The 19,107-nt window shown below is 45.3% G+C and overlaps 1 protein-coding gene across 4 annotated transcripts in view; it reads right to left on the bottom strand.

Moving 5' to 3' along the window:
- LOC102965268 (BEN domain-containing protein 5) overlaps positions 1–19,107 on the bottom strand; it is a 1,451,018-nt gene that overhangs the window by 46,645 nt on the left and 1,385,266 nt on the right. For all 4 annotated transcript variants that reach the window (XM_042997075.1, XM_042997077.1, XM_042997073.1 and 1 more), the window contains exons 10-11: positions 15,693–15,845; positions 13,107–13,269 (exon numbers count right to left, since the gene is read on the bottom strand). In XM_042997075.1, the coding sequence (XP_042853009.1) occupies positions 13,107–13,269; positions 15,693–15,845 (316 nt within the window). The remainder of the gene's footprint in view (positions 1–13,106; positions 13,270–15,692; positions 15,846–19,107) is intronic.

Here is a 19,107-nt window from a genome sequence, read left to right on the forward strand (position 1 = left end):
AGGAAAAGTGGGAGTGGGAGGAAGAGAGGCCGGAGGGGGAGAAGGGAAGAGAGGGCATATTGGAGATATGTGTGTGTCTGTGTATATGTATATGAGAGTGAAATAGACACATGGACAAAAAGAGAAAGAAAAAATAGAGAATGACAGGGAAGAAGAAAGAAATGGGTAGGGAGGATTGATGTTCACGGGGAGAGAAACCTGGGAGAAGGGAAGGTGATGTCCGCCTCCCCCTTTGCCCCACCAAGCTGGCTCAGGCCCCTCAGAGCTCGGATTCCAGCCCAGACAAAGACTTGGTGGCCTCCCAGTCCTCTGCCAGGAGGAAACTAGACTCTCAAAGGCAGCCATGCACCCTGGGGGCCAGGAGAGGGCACTTCAACCTCAGGCAACAGCAGCAGAACTGCAGCTGGCGGTCCGCAGAGCAGGCAGCAGGAGGCAGAGAGCCAGGGGGAGAGGCCAGCCTCTTATCAGGCTGGTGGGTTACCAGCACTTCTCCAATGCAGCCAGGTCCCCATGCACAACCCTGTGGATGCGGGAACGGCAATGAATTGGTTTGGGTGTCCCTTGGCTGCCTCTACACTAGCCCAGCACCTGCTCCTGCCTTCCCCTGCTCTGATCCTATTCCAGATTTCCGTCTTGAAGAGCAACATGCCTCCAGCTTCCTCCCATGTCCCCTCCTCCTCCCCCTCACCAAGAATCACCCCTTCCATGAGTGCAGGCGGACTAATCTTCAAAACCATTCCTTACACACTATGCCCTTTGATTTACACAGCCATTCACAAAGTGGGCACAGCAGGGAGAATGGGAAACTGAGGCACAGAGATGGAATGTTAGTGGTCTGACATCACATTAAACAAGTAAAAATCACTGTGCTTCCCAGTTGTTATATTCCATGAGGAGAACCTAAATATCTTAGCTGTTGACTGTGATGTTGCTTCAAGACCAGTGTCAAGGAAGGCTTACGAATGTTGTCTCTGACTACCAAATACTTAACTTTGTTCCAGACTGAGTCTTGGCCTCAGTCACACATCCTGACTACAGACCAAGCCCTGCCTGATCATTAATGACTATGTTCTGGTAAGAAGTTTTGAATTATGCACGGGAGTAGAGATAATGGAGTCTGATTCCACTGGGGTATCTGAGAAGTCCAAACACTTTTAAGAGGATTGCTCTTTAAGAATCTTAGGAATCCCTTAAGAATCTTAAGAACCCTTCAAGGAAGTTTCCATCCCACTCAAGTCTACACTGATTTCATCTTTTCCTGATGGCCCAGAAATTTATTACTTAGATTTCACCCAATTCAGTACTTCACTGGTAACAGTAATAATAAAGCTATCATTTATTGAGTGCCTACCATGTTCCAGGTAATCTATTAGGCACCTGAGAATTTTGTTGTTTCCATCTACTTGAAACAACCCTATGAGGTAAGTTTCATAATCATCATTGCTATGAAAGGGGAAAGTGAGGCTCAGAGAGATCAGGTCACTTGCCCAAGGTCATAAAACTAGCAGATAGCAGAGCGGAGATCTGTACCCAGGTGAGCCTGGCTTTAAAGGCCATGTCCCTTTTTATCCTACTACTGCATAATGGCAGCTGTTACAACTCAGCTATTATAGCTCCTCGGCCACATGACTGGTTTCTTTAAAGAAAGTGTCCTCTAGAGGGGCAATAAAGTTTGGATTTGATATCAAAAGAAATAAATCCAAGCTCCTGGGAGGGCATTGCTCCACCACCTACAGACTGCATCACCTGACACAGGCTGCCTCCATCTGACTCTCACTTTGCATACTTCGGGAGTTGGGGGCTGGTTGTTTCTTTGAGTAGGCATTCAGGGTCAAGATGTGCCTCCTGTGTTTATAAAACACAGATAATAGTACTCACCTCTCTGGGTGGTTGTGGTGGATCAAACAAGATGATGGCTCTGAATGCACTTTATATACTGGTAAGTGCCATTCACTTCCTGATAGTCTACCCAGGGCTCAGCATTCTGTAGGAGCTCCGTAAATACCATGAATATATTTTTGCTTCGAGTTGAAATCTAATCATTCTCTGTCTCCTCACGCCTCTCCACAGACTCAGGGCAAAATCTGCATATAATGAGAGCAGGTCCTGACCCTCAGGTTTTTCATCCTCCCAGCCATGACTCCTACCTCCTGCCTCTTGAGACACATCAACAAGCCAAGCACGGCCACAACCCCAGCTAAAGGCCCTTGTCTCAGACAAACTTGGCAGCTGCCTCCTCTTATTGGCAGGACATTTATCATCTTGAGGAAAATATTGATGGATAAGAAACCCCAGACAGGCAGTGCGTCTCACTGGGCATGCAGCCTGCTGCTTGGGAAGTGAGATTTGAGGTGCTGGTTCCAGGGCTTTCTGGAAGAAAAGGAGGGTTGGTGATCCTGTGGAGAATGGCCCATGCTCTCTAGGGATGACTGTGTCCAGTACATAGTAGATGTTCAATAACTGAGTTAGATCCGGGTTCAGTAGGTTCTTATACGAGATCTGGAGGTTGGAGGACCTTGGTCCAAACTCTTAATTTCCCAGATAGGAAAGTGGGATCAGGGAAGGCTAGTGACTTGCTCAAGATCACATAGCAGGTCAGTGGCACAGACCATATTACCAAAGTCCATGGCTCACGAATCTCCCATGGGAACACTGACCATTACACAATGATGCTACCAGGAGATATCTCAAAACCTCCGGTCAGATGGAGTAGTCTGGAAAGCTGGAACTCTGGGTTACCTAGGGAATCCAGAAGAAGGGGATTCCCTTAATTACATGCAGAGCTGTTCCCAGGGAGCACATCTTTTTAAAGATGAGAAGAATGGGAATAAGGCAGGGTGGTGTGTTATTTGGAGAGGTGGTGTGACATTGGTCTGTGCTGTAGTCTACCTCCAGTTGTCCCAAGCCACCATGTGTCATGGCACTCTCCCTGAAACCACCTACTGGTTCCCACAGCCTTCTCTAGCCTCATTGCCTCTTACTCCCTACCTTGCACCCCAAGGCCTAGACTTGTCCAAAGGAGGGAAGCAACTCTCCTGGTACTCTGGACTCTGCACACGCTGTTCTCTCAGCCTGTGAGGCCCTTGCATAGTACCTTCCTCACTCCACATACTCCCATTACTGAGGCTGGGATTGATGCTCCTTCTAGCCACTGCCTGTGTCCCCCTCTGTCACAGCACTATACTGCGGTCACTCTCCTGCCTGTCTATACCATCACACTGGGAACTTCTCTAGGCAGAGGCCATGACCACTTGATTCTGCCTCCCTAGAAACCAAGCCAGACCCTGGTGCACAGTAGATGCTCAGTGAGTGTGGCCCTGCCATCTTCCACATAGAGCTTCAAGATGACACTGCTCCCCCCGGCCCACCACGGTTCTTGTTCTGACCTCTAAGGCCACATAGAATGGATCTACTCCCTCTGCTCCATGATGGCTCTTTAGAAATTTGACCAAAGTAAGGCCTCTAAATGTCTTCTTTCCAAGGAAAATATTCCCAACTCCTTGACAAGTTCTTCACAAGTCATAGCTTTGGGTAGGGTAACCAACCATCTTGGTTTGCTTAGGACTCTCCTGGTTTTACCACTGGAAGTCCCCTACCTCAGGAAACCCCTAGGTCATAGGCAAACCTGAATAGTTGGCAAACCTCGTTTTGTCTTTCTTTCCCATGTCAGTCCTTCAGAGGCCTTGCACTATTTTCTCAATGTCCTGTATAGAGTGGTGGTCAGAAAAAAACAGAGGGTTCCAGGAGTCCAATGACACAACAGAACAAAGAAAGTCTAGCACCTCCTTGTTCCTGACATCTGCTTCTGTTAATGCAGCCAGTAAACATCAATTTTGGCAGGACAGTATGTGGTGGATGTGGGGGTTGATACATTTGCCTTGTTGACCAATATCAAGCTTAATAGTGTCAATTAAGATGCCTCAACCATTTTACTACACAGAAAACCTCATTTCCCTGAATCAGTACTTTTCAAAGCTGCTTTTGTTTTGTTTTACACTAAAGGCAGAAATTAACACCTTTGTTCTTAATATTGCCTAAGTCCTCCAAGTGTTCAAGACATTTGTCCATTCAACAATTATTTGTTAAACACCTACAGTGTGGCACACAGTCTTTGGCCTTTGAGCTGGTCAAAGTTATGTGCAACTCTTCAACTGATGTGAACTGATCTTGGGTAAAATTCTTCCACTCTGGGGGCTGTCCCCACATTTGTAAAAACAAGGGGGATGGGAACACAAGTAAGTGTGTATGTAAGTGTGCAAATGACTAGGAGTATAAACAAACAGGTTCAAGTTACTTAAGAACTAGCCAGCTAACAGCCATAATCCTGAAACAATATCAACTCTTTTTATCATCAACTTGGTTTCCATGGAGGCTCACAGTGCTGTTAGTGAAGGCTGACAGTTATCACCATAAAGAAACTTTACAACTTTGTAATTTGTAGCTCTCTGCTGTCAGTAATATTAACAGCATTTCGAATTATGGCTATAAACTTGACAACAGCAGATAAAACCCTTAGAAACCTCATTTGTGGGGATGAGGGAGGATGGGGGAAGGTAATGACATTTTGGTTTCTAGCCCTGGAGAGGAGGCACGTTTTGATATGGAGGTGGGAGGCAATAGGGCCAAGGCAAGACTCACAAAAGGCAAGGCAGCTCAGCTCAGGCACTGCAGAGTGGGGGCCTGGGTGGCATTTGGGTGATCAGGAACTACAGACACGTCAAGGCCAGGGGTGAGGGTTACAGAGAGCAGGGCTAGCAGATGGACAGGGCTGGCTGGTAGGTCCCAACCTCTGTGGGGTTCAGCAAAGGGCTTTTGTCCTACAGGAAATGGGAGGGAATCTGGGCCAAGTGCAGAGCAGGGAAGAAGGTGAGACAAAGCCTACCAGGCAGGATTGAGAGAACAACCTTGGGCATGTTATTTGACTTTTCTGGACTTTAGTTTCCCTACTATGAAATGGAAGTGCTTATCTCAAAGGCAAAAAATGAAATGATTCTTTCTGTTTCTGTCTGTCTATCGATCGATCGATCGATCGATTGAGAAATCCTATAATTTCATCTTCTAATCTAAAGATAAGACAACTTGAACCCAGAATGGGGAACATATCTTTCCAAACCAGCACAATCCTCCAGTGCAGGGATCCTGACCCGTTCCATGATGAACATTGCAATATTATTATTTTTATCATGACTACTGCTACTATTAGCCAGTCATTCATTCAGCCAGTCATTCAGCAAGCATTCATGTTTAAAGATCAAATTCTAGTCTACATCTGCATGGGGGAGAAAAAGAAACTCACAGGCCTGAGTTCAGTGTTGTTTTCTGTTCCCAAAGCTCTCTGATTGAAGCATTTTTTGCTTATGAATTTTAACAAAGGCTTGATCCTGGGCATCACAATCAGGGACTGGGAAGTACCTAGGTATTTATACATGCGAACCAACAGGTCAGACCTGACTGCTGCTTACTCTTCCGTCTAAAAAGTGAAGCCTTCTTACCAAGAAAGAAAACCCAGGCAGTACCCATACCAACCCCCCCGCCCCCGCCCGGCACCCTCCCTCCAACAGCCCTAATACACACTTCTATTCTGATAATTCCTCTGAGCAACACAGATCACATCACCCATGGTCCTATTACTGAGCCAGCTACCCGATGCTGGTGAGGTTGCTTCCATTGCATTAATTAATTAATTAACTCATTCATTCATTCATCCATCCATTCATTCATTGGCATTCCCTGAGATTCTACCTAGTATCAGACTTTAAGCCAGAGAGATGAAGTGATTTAACCAAGGTCACACAGCTTTATGAGGGACACAAGGGGCAAAAGGCCACACTAGAATGGGAATCCTGACTCCCAGTTCAGCATTCTTTTCTCCAACTCATCAAAGGGGAGTCTACCTTGACTGTGCACACCAAGAAAAATCCCTCCCTTCATTATGACTCTACAGTACCTTATAGAAAAATCTATTATGACCCTGCCCAAAGCTCAGGCCTCTCTCCAGAACTTCAGGGTCATATAGCCATCTGCCTAATAAGCTTCTCCATTTGTATATCACATGAGCCTCCTACACTCAATACATCCCAGAGCTCAAAATACCCCCATCCTCAGTCCTTTTCTCCAATTTAAGTGATTGGCCCCACCATCCACCATGTTATTCAAGTCAAGAAAATTGGGTATCTTCCTTGACTTCTTCCTTTACCAAGCAATCACCAAAAATACTCAATCCTACCTGTTAGATATCATAACATGTTGCTAAAATGGAAGTATCTTTGTGTTTTTAGTCTTAGTGCTCAGTTTTAGCGGAGATCTCAAGTCTATAGCTACTACATTTCAATGTGAGGCATGAAATCACCAGGCAGGACTTGGAAAGGGAAACCAGAAAGCCACTTTTGCACTCTTTAGCTCACCTTCAGACAAGAGGGCTACTGGAGGGGTACAGTGACCCAACAGAAGTAACCACCAGATCATCAGGGACTGAAGAAGGATCATAAACAACTGGCCTGAGCAGAGGGACTTGGCCAACATCAACAGATATCCAGCACAAGGGAAGGTATGTCTGAAGAAGCTGACGAGGGCTTGCTAATGCCATCTCACAAAAGTACCCATCACCCAAGACCTTTCCTGTTCCTTTCTTTCTCTCCTTCATCCCCCTCAACCTTGGAGGGCTGAACATCTGGGGTTAGCCAGATGGGGGAAAGGGCTGCAAGGCAAGCTGGAGAAACACAAGTCACCTTGAGCTTATTTGAGACAAGCCTGACTAGAGGATGGGGTGGTTTTTACTTTGAAGAGCTTTTATGGCTTTGACTGGATCAGATCTGGTCATTGCTGAACTGAGACTTTTTTGTGACCAGAGTTAATCAGAAAACTTTTAATTTCCTGAGACTTATTAGAAAGTCATGGGGCCTGCCAGAGTTTTTATGCATCTAGATCAGATCTATAATTTATATACATCTATCTGCAGGGTCAACGGGGGACAAAAAAATACTTTATAATAGCACCCTGTGGGCACTGCTTATTCAATGTACCTGTTACATAGTTCCCATCTTCACCATCTGGGTCTGCCTATGTTTCTTTATCACCTGCTGTTTCTGGCACAGCCTCAACTACCCTCCAATACCCTGGACACACATCCTCTCTCTGGCATTAGGGTTGTCCCCTGTACGCCTACCTCTGCAGGAAGGTTCCCCCCACCCCTTCTCCTACCTGTGTGCCTTTTGTCCTGGAGGTTTGAGACTTAGTTTTTCTTTCTTCCTTCTGCCTCCCTTCCACTCCCAAAGGGTTAGATGACTCCCATGTGCTTCCCTGACCAGCAGAACTCCCCTCTGCCAGAGCATTTATCCTCTGATACTGCTGTCTCTACCTTTTCCCCTCCTTCCAAACTGTCTCCTCCTTGAAGGCAGTGCCTGGGCCTTATCCATCTATTTCTAGTGTCCAATGAGTGCTGTTTGATGGACAAGTAAATAAATGATATCTTTAATGTCTGATGCATATTTCAGAGGACCCAGTGCAAGGCTTATAGTAAGCTCTGAATTCAGATCAAGCCATTTAACTGAATTCTATATCTCTGCATCTTCTCTGGGCCATACCAGCCATGCTCTTCTCCCAGAGCCAGAATTTTCTGATTTCAAGGTGCCCACAGCTATAACCCTGTGTGGAAACCAGTCTGCTCAGGACCCAAGGTCTCTGTTCCCAGTGTTTTCCTCATCCATTATGTCAAAGAGCTATTTCTTTAGCTTGTGGCCAAACCATAAACAAAGGCCAGAGGAGCTCTGGGTTATTTTATGATTCCAGTTTGGCTTTTCTCTCTCTCTTTCTTCTTCTTCTTCAACTGCTTCTGCTGCTTCTTCTTCTTTTTTTTTTTTTTTTTTTTTTTTTTGTAAATCGTTTCAACAGAGCATATTTATTATTTGGCAGGCCAGTAAATTGTAAATAGGGTTTGTTGAAGAATGGTACAAAATTCTCAGGAATTTATCATTTCACAACAACACAAACAACAAACCACATGAAGGAAAGGAAAGGGAACTAATATTTAATGGCACTGAACTTTTTTTGTTAATTTGTCTGCATTCTTCCATGTAACCCTCAAAACAACCGTGTGAAGCAAGTAATATCCTCACTTTACAGATGAAGAAGCTGAGGTTCAGAGTGGTTACATAACTGGGTTAGGGCCCTCAGCTAGAATGATGCAAAGCAGAACTGACACCTAAGACTCTGACACCAGAGACGGGAACAGAGACCATCAGTCAGGGCAGAAGCCTCTGGGATGTTCCCCTTTTAGATTCTGTTAAAAGCTATGTGTCTTTTGGGGCACCTGGGTGGCTCAGTTGGCTGCGCATCTCTTGATTTCAGCCCAGGTCATGATCTCACAGTTCGTGGGTTTGAGCCTCACGTCAGAGTCCTTGCTGAGTATGGAGACTGTTTGGGATTCTCTCTCTCCTTCTCTCTCTGTCTCTCCCCTACTCATGCTCTCTCTCTCAAAATAAATAAATGTAAACAAAAGTTATGAGTCTTCCTTCCAGAAAATGACCTATGTGTCTTTACTCACAGTTTACATAAACCATAAATAGTTCATAGGCTCTTCTTGAAGCCCATCCATAAGCCCCTCAGTTAAGAACCCCTAACTAAAAGAATGAAAGTAGCTATGGGCTTAGCCTGATTGGCTGTCTAGGACAATTTTTGTATTGACTTTCCTTATTAGATTGAACTCTTACACTCACGGAATCACTGCATATTAAGACTCTTCCAACCACAGAATTGTGGATTGTTAATTTTATAAACTCATTTAAGCATGGAATTATAAAATTTTAGATTTTATATTTCAGAATCAGAAAAATCTTAGAACATCATAGCTGGATGGGACCACAGTAGAGATCAAGTCCACCCATGATTTCGTTCCATGGCTCTGACAGGTGGAAGTACTTACTGGACAATGAGGCTAAGAGATGGTCAGGACTTGCTCAAGGTTACCTAGTAATGGTGGTGGAGTCAAAATTCAAACCCCAGATGCTGACTTCAGAGCCAGATCATCAGGTTAAAGCCTCACCCAATAAAGGGAAAGCCATGCAGTCTTCATGGTGAGGGGAGGGGAGAAAAATGGGGGCAGGAGGAACATCTGTTGAGTACCTATCATGTGCCAGCATTGCCTGTGGGTTGGAGACACAATGCATCATCTCACTTTCCCATGAATCCTGCAGCATGAGTATCATTACTATTTTCATTTTACAAGTGGGTAATTGGCTCAGACTGATGAGGTAACAGTCCAAAGTCACACGGCTAGGGAAGGATCGGTGACTGCATCCATTGTTGTATTTCTCTGATGGAGTGGAGGAGGAAAGTCAGAGAACAACACCCTGATAAAGTTTAGCTGGTGCTTTTCCAGGGAGAAAAATTAAACTGACAAATACATATGTTCTGGTGGGTGGAGAGGTAGACACTATTGCTGGCCTGAGTGAAATACCCCTCAGGCTTCCCGTAGTCCTTCTCTGGTCTTATTCTCTCATCCAGCATGCCCCGGATAACTAACGTATCCTCCATGTACCCTGATGCTGACAAGGGCTGTTCTAGATAGCAGACATGAAAACCCTGCCATGGGAACTACACAACTGCTACTCTGTGAACCGTTGGTGTTGTGAGGTCGGGGCCGTCAACTGTGGTGACTCCACTGAGACTTTGCCCCATGAACCCTACCAACACAGCCACAGTATCTTGTTCTAACAACCCCTTCTTAACATAAATGCAGGTCCCCATTCACAGTCACGTAAGCTTTATGATGTTTTAACCAACAGTCACTTAATATTTAGAGCTGACAGTGCATGCTCATATACATTATTTCATTTTAACTCCTTGCAGCTCAGTGAGGTTAAGTGTTATGTTCTCCTGTTACAGATGAGGACACTGAGGCCCAGTCAGGTGATGAAACTGGACCAAGGTGACACATCTAGCAAGTGGCTGAGCCAGGATTCAAACCCAGATTCGTTTCAATTGAAAGTCTGCTCTTTGCTTAATAACCACACTTCTTCATGACTGTCTCTATTTAATTCCCATAAAGGGGATTAGGAAAGCAAAGGTTTGTAGTCCCTCTGTGAAGGTGATGGGCTCACCTTGGGGAGGTGAGGACTTGCTGAAGGACACTCTCTGAGATGGCGCTGGTGCTGTCATCAGAATCCAGGTCTCCTGACTCTCAGTCTGGAGGACACTTCCTCCCAGACCATATTGCCATTGCCATCAGACTGTGTAATTTCCCTTTCTGATCAGGACGTGGAGCCAGCAGCCAGCGAAGATCAAAATCCGTCTGCCTGAAGTCTCCCTCTCATATGAGAGGAGACACACATTTCAAACAAGAACCAGGTTAAATCGCTCTTAGGTGGTGAGCTGGTCTGGCTTCCCTGGTGCAACTCCTGGGTCCTCTTCTTGTACCCAGATGACGGGACAAGGCAGGATGGCTCTGACGGCATTTGGTCCACTTGGCTCATGCACCACCTCACTGTCCACTCTGAACTCCTCCCAGTCACTAGCTCCTGTTCCTCACTGACACCTCCATCCAATCACTTATCAAATCTACATGTATGTGGTTCCCCATTCTACATACTCCCTGGAAGCACCCAGGTTTAGGTCAGAATCATCTCCCACCTGGATTGTCAGAACAGCCTCCTATGTGTGTCCTTGCCCAAAGTCTTGGCCCCCTCCAATCTATTCTTCCCACTGTAGTCAGAGTGGCTTTCCACCGTGGTGTGAAACCCTTCTATTGTTCTCCATTGCCTTCATATTCAAGTTCAAATTCCTCACAGTCTGCCACTTCAGTGTCATCTCTTATATCTGAAGTCCTACAGCCATCCTGGACCACCTTCTTCCTCCTGCACACCTTCCTTCCTCCCCTGTATCTGTCATGTCCTCCCTCCAACAGACCCCAGTCCAGTCTGGCTAATTTCTACTCAACCTTAAAAACTCAGCTTAGATGGCACTTCTATTGGGAAGCCTTCCTTGACCTCCCCAAATTGTGCTTGGGTCTCCTTTTACTCCCATACAAAGACATATTTGTCATTAATATGTTCACTGCTACATCCACCATGCCTAGAACTTACCCTAGCTTCTGACAGACACTCATATGTACTTGTTAAGGGAAGTTCCCCATGGCTCTCTGGAATCCCTCCACTACAAGACTCACCATGCTCTATTATAATTGCCTCTTTCCTTTTCTGTCTCCCCAAAAGCTCTGTGAGCCAGGGACCATGCCTTTTGGTTAGTATTTTACCCTGGGTGCCTAGTATGATTCCTGGCACGTACTGACAGACAATGTGTTTATTTTGATGCACAAGGACTGGGTGTTGAAGAGAAAACCTGGGCCTGGGGCAAGGGAGGGGCATTCTACTAAGAAACACATTTTCTTTCAACACAAAAGCAGGGGAGGTGCTAAGAAAGCACCTCTGACGTCAGAAATCAACAGCAGACTAAGTGCAGGTCTCCTCTGGAGGGACCTATGGCTCACTGGGAACAAGTATGTGGAATCCCTTTGGTACACATGCTCAGATACTTCTTCCAGGCAACCCTCTCGGTCTCCTTTGCCACAACATCCCGGGAGAACAAAGCAAGTGTGGTGTGGAACACCACCTATACATGTTTTACAGGTGTTAGCAGGTCCTGGAGAAGTCATGGGCACACACCAAGTGTGTGTGTGGGGAGGGGCAACGTGACACATAGAAGTGGCCAGGATCCTCTGTCTCACAGCAGAGCCTACTCCCTTGGCCTTGCTAGGCCAAGTAGTTATCAAAGCAGATTTCAAGGTGACTGTCTCAATCTTGGTGACTGCAGGGAAGGGACTCTCAGTTCTTATGATCTCTCCAGTGCTCCACTGGATCCAGAACACTGCTCTAACACCTGGCCTACCTGCTTCTCACCCTTTGGTCAGGGGCCATCGCCCTGCCTCCCATGTTCTCAGCAAGGTAACTGGACCCCCCAGGGCCACCAGGCTGCAACTGACTGGGTGGACTAGTCCTGAGTCATGCCCCGACCAGAAAGGATGCTTTCCTGAACAAAATATGGCAGGAACTCCATGAACACTCATCAAGGGTTGAACAAGGGCTAAAAGGAACACTTCTACTTCTAGGGAGAGAGAAATTATACATATACAGAGTTAATATCATCCCTTTCCATTTTGTTCCATCAACTATAATGTTTTCTCTAAGAAAACTAAGTGTTAGGAAAGGAGAAATGGGTTGATCCAAAAACAAAAGGATAAAGGGAAGCAAAAGCTGCCACAATCAGTCACAATCCTTATGTATGGACCTTGACATTAAAATCAATACCCAGGAAACTAGAATGACTAAATAATCCCTAGAAATTCAAGGAAGCTAGAAAGTAACCTCTAATAGTTTCATTATGACAAGCGTGGGGGATTTTGGAGAAATTGTAAGAGGAAGCCAAGAGGAAAAGCAAATTGGGGAATGTCAAAGCAGAGAGAAAGATGTGCAGAGGATGGGAAGGAAGGCAGGGAAGACACAGGGGAGGCATGGGGAGAGAAGGAGAGGAGAGGAGGGTGGGGAGAAGAGAGAATCGGGGGGGGGGACAAAAGAAGCAGGGAGAGAAAAACACAGGACAGGAATGGAGGGGGAGCTAGAGGAGAGAGGACAAGGGGAGGAAAATGGGTGAACAGAGAGAAGAGAAAGACGATACAAGCGTAAAAAGGTGGGAGGTGAAAAGACAAGATATAGTTTTACATGTTCAGGGTTAGAAGGAGTTCAGACCACCCAGGTCTTCTTCAGCAACCAGGGGGATGGTCATTCTCCAGCCTATGTGCTTACATACCTTAGATGGTAGAAGACGTACTCCCTCGTGAGGGTGTGGAGGGGAGATAGAGATGGGAGCAGCAGAAGGCCGTAGCAGAGCCAGTTGGGATGGGGTGTGTCCATTAGAAGGGCAAGGGGCAAACAGGACAATCCAAAGATGCCGCTAGCATAACCAGCCTCCATTCTCACCCCAGAGCCTCAGCCCTCACCTAAGCTGAATGTCGGATTCCTGCCTGCCCATTAAATCTTGCCAGACCTGGATACTCGTGGCTAGATGTGGGCTGGCCCAGGCCTGGGGTGGGGGTGGGGGGAACCTGCCAAGGATACAGGCTTCTTCAGTGTACGGCACGGCAGCCGTAGTGCCCCCGATGATGTAGCTGTAGAAGGAGACCTCGAGGGTGTAGCAATAGGAAGTATGGTCCAGTAGCCCACCAAGGAAGCGACGGCCAGTTCCTGCTTTCACAGCATCCCGGTTAAAGGATGTGCTGGACTGGGAAAGACAAAGTAGGGAGGAGAGAATCAGGGCCAGGCACCTGCTGGCTATCGGATCTTGGGTCTTACTACACCTTTGGGTCTCAGCCTCCTCATCTGAAAAGTGGATATTAACCACACATCACAGAGTTATTATGGGGACTGATTACATAAACAAACAGAATTAAGTGAAAGCATCCAGCAGAGTTCTTTGGATAGTAACTGCCATTTAACAAATATTTGTGGGAATTCGAACGGGGACAGATGGAGCAAGGAAACGTAGACAGAGAACAATAAGCAATTATATTGTGATGATAATCAAAATGAAAATTTGGGCAATGCTTGCAACTTTGTAATGTTGCTTCCTACATGGCATCTCATTTACACTTCAAAATAACCCCTTGACATAGGTGTTGCAATTTTGCCCCTCTGGGTGCGAAAATGAGGCTCACAGAGATGGAGCAGGCAAGTGATACAGCACAGAGTTGAACCGAGGAGTAAGTAACTCCAGAAGCGCTGACACTCCTTCACAATGGCTCCCTCCGCTGGGGGCAGCCGAACTCCAGCTGGATATCACCAGAGGGTAGGGATCATGGCTGTTTCTCCACAAGAGTGTCAGCTTCACCCATGGAGGTGGACAGAGAGAGGACAGAACCAGCGGGTCAACATCTCAAGTCCTCTGTTCAAAGACAGGCGAGATGTTGGGCAACTTGCCTTATTTGGTTTAGCCTCAGTTTTCTCATCTGTAAAGTGGAGGTGATAATACCATCTCTTTCACAGAACTGTGAGGTAATTCATCTGAGGTTAAAGGACATTCCCTGCTAACCCACAGAGATCTAAGGAAATAAAGAGACTGTGGTTTTTTAATAAGAGAATGTGTGTCTTGTTCAGCAGAGTATAAGAGAAGAAGGAAAAGAGGGAGAAAGAAAATAGCAAGACAAGGCAGAGATTTAAAGACACATTTAAAGGAAGAGAAACTATGTGTGCATGCACATGCATGTGTACATGATACGTGTGCATGTGTGTGCATGCGTGAATTCTGAGATAAAGCAAGGGACCAGAAAATTAGAACGTCACGTCTGAAAGGACCCTTGAAGTCCATGCAGTGAAATCATTTTAACGTTGGATACTGAGGATCAGAGAAGAGACAGGGACGGGTGAGGACAGATTACTTTGACCCTGGTCTTGAGCTCTTAAGATGGCTGCTGCAGTGCAGGAACACCATCAGCCAAGGCCAGAAATAAAGCTCCTAGACCGAGCCCCTTTTGTTTGCCTTGGAAACCTCACCCCTGTGAGGGTCTCTGAGGCCTGTGGCCCAGCCTCCCAGGGAATGTGGATCCAGGAGACCACAGCCTGCTCTGAAATTGGAGTGGTTTCAAAAGGCCTGGGGCTAGCCATCCTATGGATTCCTACAGAAACAAGTGTGGTTGTTTCTACCCCAGAGATGTAAATGGGGAGCCACCTGGGTATCTCTTGGGTGCAAAGAGGAGACTGGTCCAGTTCCTCCCGGGTCTGGCATTCGGAACTTCTGAGATTCAAAGCATCTTATCTCATGGAGAAATTCATCATCTCCACTAATGTCCAGGCCTGGAGTAATGGGCAGGCAAGCCTTCAGCTCATCAACTCAAAAATTGCTATGACCTTTGTGGGCCTCTCCCACTCTGGCCATACAGAAATAATGGCCTTAGAGAATTAGTATCAGAACAAAGGAAAATGTGCAGAAACTCTCTCCCATGTCCCCACACCACATGCTGACTCTACTCCTCATCCTCTCTCCAATACTGCTTCTTGCTGCAAATTATTCTAGCTGCCAGTCCACGGCCGCTGCAGTCTTCTCGGTGTGTGAGGTGGGTAGCAACAGCCAGCCTCTGGAGTCTGCTGAGTCCTTACTGTCTGCAGACTCCTTTGCTGTCTATTGCTGTGTTTGTGCTCCCAGGAAGCTGTGATGCAGGCAGGGCAGAACATTATCACCCATGAATTACTGACAAGGAAATTGAGACCCGGAAAGGGTCATGGAGGGAGACAATGCGGAGCATACACTGCCCTCCCCCCTTCAGCAGGTATGTTAGGCTCCTACTAAAAGGGCTGGTGAAAGTAGGCCCTGGGGCAGGGTCCGGTCTGTCACGTGGTGGTGGTGGGGCTTGGTGAGTCCCGTGTCTTGCTACTGCTGGGGTCAGACCAACTGAACAAAAAATGCCAGCTCCTCAGAAAGACCACATGCTGCCTTGGAGTCTCCCTCCTGATGCAATGGGCTGCTTGAGGGCATGAGCGGAGCTCGTTCACCTCTATCTTTATCGCCCACACAGGGCCTGGCACAGAGCTGGCTGGTGGTCTGTGAATGTTAAACCCAGCTGAAGTGAGTGAAGAGGAAGAGAGGTAGGCAGTAAAAGGGAGGGGGCTGGGCCGGAGAGGGGGCGTGCTGAGAGAGAACCCTCGACTTACGTAGGAGAAGTCTTCAGCATTCTGGCAGAGGAGCTTGGGGAAAATGGCCTGCCTCTGGAACCGTTCCTCATCCTCAAAGATGTTGCCGTACATGAAGCCATTCATCATGGTGGAGTGGGCGTGTATGTCAATATAAAACTCCAGGCTTGTTTTCTGTTGAGAGAAAGGATGACAAATGAGAAGTCTGGGGTCACAGAGCTTGCCTTAAAGGATCAGACACTAAACATGGTGCATGAACGTGCGCGCACACACACACACACACACACGCTCACATACTTCCTTCTGAGCCGGGCCTACGTGTCAGCAGATTTAGCAGCTGTCTGCAATGTGATTGGAGGGGTTGAGAGCCGTGAGGATCAATTTCTCCCCACTTTTAACACCATCTGCCCCCAAGGTCTGAGAACACTATAGTTAGTAGCATCCTTCTTCAAGAGGTGAGGGCTTTGTTGGGTTAAGGCTTAATGTTGCTTACCCAGAACAGTTAATACATTCATGACTAAAGGCACTAGCAGACTTTGTTTTTCCGATCAATGAGAAATACCTTTTAGGTAACATAATTGCATTTACATTGGGCTTGCTTATAGTTTTGGCCTGACTGGGCCATTTCTAGCTGAGGAGGTCTGGGGTAGATCACTGCCCTACTCTGAGTCTCAGCTTTCTTATTTAGACAAATGGGTATTTTAACTCCAACCTCAGAGAAGTTATACTGGGAACCAAACACTGCAATAAAAATTACTATCATTTACTGCATATTTAATGCATGCCAAGCATGATTCTGGGAGCTTTATGTACGACATATTAGTTAATTCTTTTATTTAACCTCATTAGATGTTACCACACCTACTGTCCAATAATATATAAATAGTGCATGGAAAAAAACAATACACACTATGCTCTGTAATCTGTAAAGGTGACTTTGACTAGTCTTTCTCTGCTCTCCACTTATACATATTTAAGGCATTCCCTAGCCTGAAACGGTATTATTTGCTAGTGTTTCCACCAAGGAACTCCCTGAAGGTAGGGAGATGTCTCTAAACAGCCCAGTTCCTGGACATGAAGGATGATATTCAGGCGCTGTATGCAGTATGACTGCACAGGCAACCCCAGGGAGATTGCCCTAGACACCAGAATGGACTGGCAAGAATTAGGGAATTTTTTGGCCCATAAATCTTTCATGTTCCTCAAATCTGACTTTCTCTTCCAAGATATCAGCACAGTGTATACCTGATAATCCTTTCTGAGAGTAGCAGAGGCTCCAAGTATGAAAGAGACTTGTCCAACCTGGCAAAACTAAGGCTAAAAAAGCCCAGGTCTCCTGATCCCTGGTGCAGTTAACTTATCGCCATCAATGGCCAACTCTAGAAACAGTCACGGAAAAATCTGGCCACCTTTCCATCCCTTTTCTAGTGTGTGTTCCTGCGAAAGAAAGTCCACACTTAGAAGAGCTCTCTCTCTTTGGGACACTTTGAAACGAAGTTACCACCAAATGAAAACCATGTTGCTTCTAGAATGTGGGCCTGGTGACTGTCATTTCATTTGCCTCAGAGTTGGAGTGAAAAATTACGTCTTGCCGAGCTCCCAACTCTCTGGGTAGCATAAGCTGTCTTTTGAGAGATACAAGATGCACTGCTCTGTGTGATATTAAACTCATCATTTTCAGCTTTGGAGGTGGAATACACAACGATTCAACAGGAGCCCTATAAAAGTCATCTTCACAATTTTATTTTCTTCAATTGTCTGTCTTTTCCTCTGAGCTTTTGATGAGTTGCAGAGGAAAGGAGGAGGTAGAGAGATGACTTAAGAAATGTGTAAGGAGAGGCTGCAGTTTATATCTCTGAACACCCAAACTGGAGAGGGTCTTAGACACCAGCTGCTTTGACCTTGTCTGGCTCAGCGCTGTGTGGGGAGCTTGCATGTGTAGGGCTGGCCAGCGAGTTAGCAAAGGAGTAAGAATTAGAACCTGGTTCTTCTGATAACATTCTAGAGTGGCTTCTACTGCCCTATTCTGACACCTGGCACCTAATGTGATTTCACTTTAAAAAACCAGCAAATACTATTGATTGATTTACATGGTTCAAAAGTCAAAAAGATATGAAAGAATTTATAGGGAGAAACCTCCATATTGCCCCTATGAATCTCCAGGCACCTGGTTTCACTCCCCAGAGGCAATTCATGTTAGTAGGTTCTCACATATGCCTTTCAGAGATACTTTATGCACAAACAAGAAAATATCCACCCTCTCCCTGACATTCTCAATACACACACACGGTAACACGCTAAACACACTCTTCAGATCTGCTTCCTTTCTCTTAACATGTCTTGGAGGTATTTTTTCTCAGTACATAAACAATTACTTCATTCTTTTGAAAAGCCCTATATAAACTATTTAGCCAGCTTCCTATTGGCAGGCATTTAAATTATTTCCAACCTTTTCCTGTTACCAGCAATGTCTTGGTGGTTCACTCTGTATATACGCTAGCTCACCTATGTAATTATATGTAAGATAAATTTCAAGAAGCAGAATTTCTGGGCCCCTGTGCATTTGCAGTGCTGATCAACACTGACAGACTGACTCTCTCAGAAGGACCAATTTATACCCCTAACAAAATATTCAATGTTTCTTTTGCAATTACACTGACGACAAGGGTGGAATGAAACTTTTTGATATTTGTCAATTTGGTGGGTGAAAAATGATATTGAAGATTAGCTTTAATCTGAATTTCTCTTAGTATAATTCTTTTATTACATGGTTAAGTGTCTTTTCATATGTTTATGAACTATTTGCATTTTATTTTCTTTGAATTGTTAATTTTATCTGCCCATTTTGAAAGCCGGATTGTTGGCTTTTATGTGTGGTATAAAAATATTTTTGCTCAGTTTGTCATTGTTCTTTGACTTTACTTCTACTAGTACTTTTCTCCATGCGGAAGTTTTCAAATGCTAATTTTTTATACAGATTTATCAATCTTTTCTTTTGTGGTTTCTGGGTTGAATTCTTTCATTGTTTCTTCTATTATTTTTATCGTTCTACTTTTTATAGTTAAAAATTTCATTTCAATTTTGATTTATGTGGACGTAGGCTGTGAGGTAAGGTTACACTTTATTGTCCCACACTATTTATGAAATTGTGTATCTTTTCTCCACTGACTTGAAAAGTCATCTTTACCATATACATTTTTTTGGTACGTATTTGGGTTTATTTTTGGACTTTTCATTCTGGTCTAATCATTTCTCTATTCATTATAACACAGTTTTAATTATATTAAGTTTATAATGTATCTTATTTCATTTATATGGTTAAGTGTAGTTATCACCCGTCACTATGCAACACTATTACAATACCATTGACTATATTCCTGATGCAGTACCTTTCCTCCTCATTACTTATTCATTCCATGACTGGAAGCCTGTATCT

The sequence above is a fragment of the Panthera tigris genome, chromosome C1 (assembly GCF_018350195.1).
Source record: "Panthera tigris isolate Pti1 chromosome C1, P.tigris_Pti1_mat1.1, whole genome shotgun sequence".
NCBI lineage: Eukaryota > Metazoa > Chordata > Mammalia > Carnivora > Felidae > Panthera > Panthera tigris.